The sequence below is a fragment of the Miniopterus natalensis genome, chromosome 6, assembly GCF_054644295.1.
Source record: "Miniopterus natalensis isolate mMinNat1 chromosome 6, mMinNat1.hap1, whole genome shotgun sequence".
Classification (NCBI taxonomy): domain Eukaryota; kingdom Metazoa; phylum Chordata; class Mammalia; order Chiroptera; family Miniopteridae; genus Miniopterus; species Miniopterus natalensis.
In genome coordinates, this window is record NC_142086.1 from 77,130,056 (window position 1) to 77,139,558 (window position 9,503).

The 9,503-nt window shown below is 36.8% G+C and overlaps 1 protein-coding gene across 1 annotated transcript in view; it reads left to right on the plus strand.

Moving 5' to 3' along the window:
- The window catches only part of CXADR (CXADR cell adhesion molecule), a 49,436-nt gene extending 40,174 nt beyond the window's left edge, over positions 1-9,262 (plus strand). Inside the window, exon 8 of the mRNA XM_087818374.1 lies at positions 9,146-9,262. Within this exon, the coding sequence (XP_087674500.1) occupies positions 9,146-9,187 (42 nt within the window). The 3' untranslated portion in view covers positions 9,188-9,262. The remainder of the gene's footprint in view (positions 1-9,145) is intronic.
- Positions 9,263-9,503: the final 241 nt, after the last annotated feature.

A 9,503-nucleotide genomic window follows, 5' to 3' on the forward strand; every position in this document is an offset into this window, starting at 1 on the left:
GTCTAGTTAACCAAGGGCTAGCTCCTTGATCAGTGTGCTTCGTTTCTCACTGCTGAGCTGCGAAAAGTCTAACAGAATGAGAGAAGTAGAAGATAAAGGAAATTACAGAAGTAAAGCCTAATGTCAGTCCCCAAGAAAGTACTAGAAGCCATCATCATCTTGTCTTGCCCTGAGTCATTGCCCCAGGCCTAGTGGATCAGTTGTCTTAAAATGTAAATATGATCCTACTAAAATCCAGACCATCTTAATCTGATATAAAAGGTCTTTTATGGTCCATCCCACTTCTCTCATTTATTCCCTCCACACCTTCACGTGCATCTCTACGCACCTGCTGGGGGCCCGGGGCTTCATACAGGGGCTTTGTGAACACGCAATTCCCTCTACCAGACAACAGCCCCTCCTTGTTTATATTATACCCCTGCCGAGTGCATATTTGCCCTGCAGGTGTAAGTCCAAACACTGTCTCTTTTGAGTCACTTTTCCTGGTTGACACCCGGCCCCTCATTCACATGCTAGCCGTAGGGGTGCACCTGAGCCTTCAGTACTGCCAGTAGAGGTCTTTTATGACACACAGCCTCTTCTAATTATTTAGCCTGCCTAATATATCCCCTGTGTGAGTCTGAACCTAGTTTACTCACCTTTAGCCCCAGTCCCTGACTCGGGCATACTGCTCAGTCAATACTGAATGGATTTTTAGAAAAATGGCACTAGGGGCAAGGATGCATTCAGTAAGTTCACGCCGTATGTTCTGCAAGACGACTGGTCTGATCTCTTCCCAAAAGGCAGTTATCAAGAGAAAAAGAGTACATGCGGTGAGAAAGTCTGCACATGGCTTGAAATGTTAACTTGCACAAATACAGAGCCAGGTGGCCTGACTCAATAGGAGCCAACTTCAAAAACAAGCCTAATTCTAAAAACCTGGAGAAGTGGAGGAACTATAAAGAAAATTTGAAAACCCTGAGACTCTGAGTAGGTCTGTAGCGCAGTCAGTGACTGTTTCTCTCCTAAGTTTTACTTTCACAACTGGCCCTCCACTACCATACTTTACTTGCATATACATTCTTTTTTTTTTTTAACGAATCCTCAGATTATATGTTATCTATTTTCTGTCATCTGTACATCTCTCTACCTATCTCATTTGATTTCAAAAATGTATTTACATCAAAGTGATACCCTGTAACTTACTCAGCCAGCCTCCGATGGATGGCCGCTTAAATGGATCCCATCTTTTTGGTACGAGGAAAAGCACAAGCAGTATGTTTGCGTGTATATCATTACGTATATGTGTAAATACATCTTTATGGTACATTTCTAGGAGGGGAGGTGCCGAGAATAGAGCATCCTGATGGCTGGTGTAGCGGCCCATGCTTGCGATCGCCGGGAGGGCTGCTCGCTCCCAATCCTCACCAATACTCTTAGCCAGCTCTTCAATCTCCGGGAAGAAAATTATCTCAAGGTTTAAATTCCTGTTGTTACTTGTTCAGTTGAGCATCTTACGTTTGAAAACCATCTGAGAACTGTGTTCATATGCTTTGCCCATTTTTCTTTTATATTGCTATTCTCATGTGGAGCTCTTAGATATAGTAAAATTAGCCCTTTGTGATAGGAAAGAAAACTTTGAAACTTTCATTTTGTTTTGCGAGGCTGTCCCTTTTGTGCATGGCCCTACCTTTTGACCACGCAACCCGAATCCTTCCTAAGCTGGCCTGGTTGAACCAGACTTCTCCCTCCTTGAAGTTGTACCCTCAAAGGACGCTGAGGATGGCCTATCTTTTCATGTGTTTGTCTCCTCTCCCTAAGCAGATGGGATTCCTCAAAGGCAGAGGGGGTATCTTTACTTCTAAGTGTTCGACACGTGATAGATTTTCGGTAATCTTTGTTGATAATTGCAGCAGCTCTGGCTATGTTCCTGCCAGCCATGGCCACTTGTATTCCCATCACAGTGTTTCTTTATCTTTCGTTTCTTCAAGTTTCTGGAGTTTTTGCCCAAAGCAGTTTATGGAATCAGCACAAACTAAACTAATTTAAATGATCTTGCACTTGAAGATGAGTCTAGGTCATGTGGTAGGTCAGCTGTCACACAGTGTTCTAAGCTGAATGTTGGCTCCCGGCAGTGTGCTCTTACTGTTGCTAAATAGGACATTTTCCCTCTCGTAGTCCCAGAACTGTCAACAATGAGAGCATTTCTAGGGAACAGTAGAATGACCCTGCAATTCTGAGAGGAGAGAGTATGGTAAGAGAAGATTCCAGTGATTTGCAACCTGTTGGAAAATCATAGTCCTCCAACATCACCTCCACCAGTCTTTTCATCACAGACAAGGAGGGGACATTTTATTTGTTCATAGAAATATCACAACACACAGTGAAGTAATTCTGCGAAAGGCAATGTAATCTTTGCCCTGCCAACTAAAAGATACTATCTGCTATGTCCAGCACAAGGTATAGATGCACTGTCCAGTAGCCCAACAGGGCTTGACGAATACATTTACGTGGGTTTGATTTAAACTTTTTGCAACATTATGGGCCAAAGATTTGGGATATAGTTAAGAAAATGTACATAGCAGTTCAAGTTTTGTAAAAACAAAACAAAAAACCAAAATATCCATAGGTTATGTTATCTAGTTCAATATCATTTTATGACAAAATCAAGATCCAGAAAGGTTTTGATTTCCCAAGGCCAAAGTTAGAAAATAAATCCAGGTGTCCTGGTTCCTGGATTTTTCTAGGAACCTTGAGTCCTTGGGAATCCCAGCCCTGAGGGGACTCTGTGAAAGGAAAGAAGGCAGGAGTTAGAGTGGAGGGCGCGCTCACTCCCCTCCCAGCAGCACCAGCCGGAGGCCAGAGGAAGCAGCGCACACTGGCCTGGCCAGTGCCCTGTTCCCTCTGCAAAACGTGCTCACCGGTGCCCAGGACACACTGGGCATCGATAGCTACACCCTCCTCAGCGATGCCCGGGGTGGCCCCAGTGGGGAGTATGATTATGTGCCGGTTTCATAATTTGAGTAAATTGTGCATATCAACTGCACTAGATGATGGTGAAGACAACCGCTGAGGAAATGGTTCTCCTGGCACACTGCTTTAAAAATATATTGTTTTCACTCACTACAAAGAGACCACACTTTATTTTTTATTTTATTTTTTAAGAAACCACACTTTAAGATGGATATATGTAGGTTATGAAGAAAACACCGACACTCCTAGCAACAGACACATATTCTAAGGAACATTCTTAATTCTACATAAAAAATATTGATGAAAGTATACTGATACATGTTAAACATTTGAAAATGTTTAAGGGATATATAATTTTCAATGGCTTGCATTTGAACTTTTTTGATTGGCACTCCTAATTGTGTCAGGGAATAGGGATTTTACTATAAATTTGCATGCCACATCTCCAAAGTCCTGTATTTTAACTTTGTGTATTCCTTTCCAGATTTCACAGTGAGTACCAAGCATTACAACTGGTATTTTCAAAATTATTTACCAAAGGATCTTATTAGCTATACCAGATTAATACCAGATTTTAAGTATGGTCTGTCTTATCATTGGGCAGTAGTAGGAGACATGAAATAGTGCAGCTTCACTTAGTAATAAGCTCAGATGACAAAGGTGAATTTTACATTTTTCATGTTTCAGTCCCTTTACACAGTTTAAATTTTTAAAATAAACTCATTTTTTATCAGTAAGTTTTATCTTGCTACTACTTTAGAAGAAGCATTTGGTGAATAATCTATAAGATGCAAAACCAGTTATTTTCCCAATGAATTTAGTGAAACAGTCAGTCCCACTGGCTTTTTGTTGAATTTTACAACTTTATCAGTTGAAAATTTATCACCTCTAATTTTCTATGTGTGATTTCAAAAAGTTGGCAGTTCTGTTTTAAGATCAGTTTGTCTCTTCATTTCTGAACTTGAAAGGAATATTCCCGGCCCCCCAACCCACTCTGAACAAAGGTGGTATATATTTAGATACATGACTGAAAAGGCATTTCCAAAAGAGATCTGTAGCTTAATATCTAATGATAAAGATGGGTTAAAACAAGGCACATACATATGAACAGCATGAGACTATTAAAACTCATGTTTATAAAAATATCAGTGACATAATAAAATGTTCCACATTTCAAACTGTATGACCATAAAATGAATATATTTTAGATGATAACAGTATGGGAGAATATAAATTAAAAGCTCTCTCTCTTTTAAACACCCCCTCTCCAGTAAAATATTGACAATGGTTATCTTTGCTAGAGGGACTATAGGTGATTTTAATGATCTTTCTCTGCTTTTAGCTATTTTTCCCTAAATTAACATATTTTAACAGAAATAATTCTAATGAAATTTTGTTGTGTGTAATGATGACACACTTAGTTAAAATTCTTTATTACCAATGGCAATTTCTACATGTAGATCCGTAAGAAAAGCAGTGATTTAAACTAACCACTGATGCTTTCCACGGATAAGGCAGATTATTTACAAATACAACTTGTAGCTGGAAGTTGGAAAAGACTATCTGATGCCCTCTTGTGGCCAGTAACTTCTCAAAGGTGATTATTTTCATTGAAATCCTATAACAAAATATTCTGCTTTTCAAATGACAAAATTACGCTCACACATTATTATTAACAGTTTAAGGGTAACCATTATTAGTAGTTTAGTCTATCTTTCCAACCCTCTATCTAGCTCCTAAAAGCATGTGTCCTGGAGTCACACTGCCTGGGTTTGAAGTTTCCATCACCTGGGTGGGGCAACTTACTTGAATACGGAGACTCAGTTTCAGTGATAACCCTGTTAAGTTCTACTATTACCTTCCTTCTTTGCACCTATTTTCACCCCTCACACAGTATGGTGGACAACTCTGCACATAGTAGTCACGGATTATTCTTGTATTGGCCTTATACCCTAAGAATGAATTATAATCTTTTATTCTGGCAAATAGTGCTGCATCAATTGTACATTGATTTTTATACATTTGCAAAAGTATTTCCATAGGTTATTTTCTAGATATATAGGACTTAAATTACTGGGTAAGGGGATATATACACTAAAAAATTGTTTTGACATTGCAAACCACAATCTTTTCAATGTCAATTTCTTAGGTGGAAAAAAATGGTACTTCATGGTTTCAGCTTTTATTTCCTGTCATTACTGTGCCATTAGCACAACTTCTGTTTTTAGCCATTTGTATTTCTTTATATTTGGCTCTGCTAAATAATTATGTGTAGAAGCTTTTTGTATATTAAGAATATTCATTTTCTTGTAAACTTTTTGTGGAAATGTCTTCCCTCTTTGGAGTTTGTCCTTTGATATGTAGTTTAAACTTTTTTTTTTCAATTCCAAATCACCAGTCTTTCTGTAATTGGTGGGGAAAATTTTCCTACACTAAGGCTTGTAAATATCTCATTTCCTCAGTACTTTTATAGTTTCGTAACTTACATTTTATCTTTATCTGGAATTTTTATGGTTTGAAGTAGGAAATTAACTTGAAAAGTGCATAGCAAAATAGTTCACTATTAATTTTTTATTAGTAAGTTATTTCAATTTGTAAAGCCACATTCACCATACATTAAACTTCTGTATACAGAAATGCACTGAGTAGTTTCCGTCAGTGACGGGCCACATATCCGACAGTTATGTAATATAGCCTAGGTGTTTATTAGGTTGTACCATCTAGGTTTGTGTAAATGCCCTCTATAATATATCAGGACAAAATCACTTGATACATTTCTCAGAATGTATCCCCTTGCTAAGTGGCACATGACTGTATAAATGTTTCTGGTTCTGTACTTGTAATTCTATCATTAGTTTATTAGTTCACTCCTAGGTTGTACTTTAGAGTATATATTGATAAATTATGCAAAAGGAAGAATACTCCGCTGTCCATTTTTCTTTTAAAAAAAATTTTGGTTATTCTTGAGAATTATTCTTCCGTGTAAACTTGAATCAAGTTTTCGCGTTCCATTAAAACTTCGTTGGGATCTTAATTATGATTTATGTTGACTTTACATATTAATTTGGAAAGTAATGCTTTTATAATGAGTCATTTTAGAAATATGGTATATTCTTCTAGTCAGTTCTTTTTGTCTTTTGGCAAATTTTTATAATTTTTTCTCCTCTATAGGACTTACACCTTTCTGTTGTTAGTTTATTTTTAGGTATTCAATATTCTTTCTTAATAATAGGAATTTTTCTCCCACAAGATACTATTTAAATTTTTTATCATGAAGTTATGTGATTTATAATTGGGAACACTACCACTCTATTACAAGCATTTATTATTTTGGAATATTTCCTTCTAGACACAGTATAACTGATCAAACAAAATTTTGTTAACCACATTGCAATCATTTAATTCAGAAGTGTAACAGATAATCCTCAAAACATACATGCAGTTTGGTTATCAGTGATGTATAGTATTTGTATTTAATAAAAATAGATCCACCAAACGTGCCTTAAGTGCTTTTAAAAATGTTTGTCTTTTACCCCTCCAGTTACAAAGTTATAATGCTCAGTATAAAAATCTAGACTGAGTGCATAATGTAGAAAAATAAAGTTCTGTATCTGCCCCCCTTCCCCTGCCTCTGAGAACACTGTTGACAATTTGGTCTTTATTTTCCAGACAATACTGGCACCATCCTAGACATAACATTTTTCTTTCCCCATTTGCATTTCCCCAACTTGCAACATTTTATTCCATGTCATTACAAAGCCATTTTTTGTGACTACATGGTATTTTTGTTTGTTTTTTTACTAGATGTTCATATTTTAACTGTTCATCTATTGGTGGCTACTCAGGTTTTTGTTACTTTTGCCATTCACAACCATTTTACAATGAACACTTTTACTTAGATAATGGCCCCCTTGTTTATTTCTGTAGATAATTTCTAAAAGTACAGTTCCTTGGTCAAAGGATATGTGCATTTACATTTTAACTGCCCTTCAGAAAGGTTATACTTCTTTAAACCTGTACTAACACTGTATGAGAATGTTTCCCCACACACTTATATACATTTACCAGTCATGGCACTAAATTGTGTGAAGTTATCCATTAAACTTCTAGCCTGGATAGAAATGCTTGCCACCTATATTTCCCTATAGGTTTAGTATATAATGTATATATGCATATATGTATATATTAACACATATACAATATATATTTTAAAACATTCAAAAGCCAAGCTATGGATGTCTGTCATAACACTTGGTATTTTCAAGTCCTATGAAATTTAACCAAGGCTCCCAAGGCTTCCATACTTATGGAAGACATTTCTGTAGTAAGCTATTCCTCTTTCAAGGGTAGAAACAAAATTCAGTACTTTTCTGCTGATCATGTGCTTTAAGAAATAATCAAGCCACCTTAAGCAGTGGTGTATCCACTACAAGTCCTAATGGTGAATTTGCTTTTAGTAAGTTGTGTTCCCCCTTAAATTATATGTGAAAGAGCAAAGGAACCTGGAAGGTGTCTGATGCTATTAAACTGGGAGGCAGGATATGCTTTCTGCAGTGAATAAAGTATGCAGACTTTAAAGAGAAATGTAGAGCCTCATCTACTAGTGCTTTGTGTGACAACTTTCCAGTAGGAGGTGATGCCATAAAGCTCCATCTGTAATGCATGGATATTGTCCACTTTAGAGCCCATGTTACTACCTCACAACTGGAATACAAACTCCAGAGAATATGTGAGAACATTGTACACCATGTTAACCCAGATAACTACGAAAAAAGAAAGCCTGTGATAAACTAGGGCCTTACTAATAGCACTCTTCAGTGTGATCTTTTCCCTTGACCAGTCATTGGTATAGCTGTCATCTCAATCCTCAGTAAACTGTGCTGTAATTTCTACTGCAATTTGATTTATAGTTCAAGCAAATAAAATGGCTATCAAGTTATTAGTCAACTCCTTTTCAGAAATATCTGAAGTGTGTAATAAGGAACTTTGTCAAGACTTTTATTAGTTACTAATCAATAGATACTTTGTTTTGCATTCTCACTTGCTTAATCTAATCTTTGCGTCTGTTCCTTTCCCCCCCAAATTTTGGCTTGATGCTGAACGTTCTCACAAGTTTCAAGAATTGGTAGATTTTATCAGTAATGAACTGAACCAAGGCACAAACATGGGCTCTACAAAGCCCAGCTTGGTTTTAAGTCAGGGCTTTATTACTTAGCTTTCTGTGATCCTGGGCATTTTTAACTTCTCTAAAGGTCCTTTTCTAAACTGAAATAGTAATACTTCCTCATGGGGTTATTATGAAGATTAAGCAAGTTACTGGCACAGAGTAATAAAATATTTAAAAACATCCATTTTTTATTATCTGTAGAATGGCTACTCTGGCAAGGCAAATGCACGATAGGTGTTTGTATGTTATTTGTTTTTCCTCCCTTCCCAATCATTGAATAAGAAATCATATTAGCCCTGGCCAGTGTGGCTCAGTTGGTTGGATGACATCCTGTGCACAGAAATGTCACTGGTTCGATTCTTGATCAGGGCACATACCCAGGTTGTGGGTTCGAGTTTATCACACAAAACTCTCACCCATAACAATTTTTTAAAATTTCAAACTTAAATAAAACTAATCTCCCTTATGAGTCGTTACCCCTAGAAAAATAAACTGAAATTTGAATAGGCATTCACTATATATGTACAGAGGTAGGCAAAGGCAGATTTATAGTTGTACAATAAATCATACAATAAATTGTTTTGTGTACTCACAACTTTAAACCTATTTTTGCCAACCCCTGTATTGCAGAGGAAAAAAGTAGGTATGGTTTAGAAGTATGTTAAAAGTTGTATATGGCTTATCGAGTACAATAACATTAAAACTAAAAAAATTATCTGAGGTTTAAAAATAAGTTTTGAGATTGCACTATAATTTCCACATAGTTTCAAATCTTTAGTTATGTATCCTTATGATTTGTGCACTTCTCTGGTATTGTGTGTTAACAGAATTTATCAGAAAAAATGACAACAGGAACAGTTAGAATAGCCAAGGCTATCTAATGATTTATTAGCAAGTTATGGTTTTTTTGATAAGTTAAATAATTTAAAGATGTGGGAGACAGGGAAAAGTACTGATCTTAGTTCTTTAAAATTTACTGTGGGAGAAAAAATCCAAATTCTTATATCTCCTTTTCTTTTTTTGTAGTTCAAATACACTTACAAGACTGATGGCATTACAGTGGTATAAATATGGACTATTGAAGAATCTGAAGTACTGTTCTGTTTGGCTTTATTTTGAACCTCTAGTAAAGACTTGAACGTGTTGGGAAAAAGCACATGGCACAGAAATGAGAGTGGCTGAAAGGACATTGCTGCTTCATGCAATGGAATTATGCACATAAATCAAATGTCGTATCAAAATTAATACAGGCCAGCCCTGGCCAGTGTGGCCCAGTTGGCTGGAGTGTTGTCTCATGCACCAAAAGGTGGCGGGTTCTATTCCCAGTGAGGGCACATACTCAGGTTGCAGGTTCAATCCCTGCTTGGGGAGCATACAGGAGGCA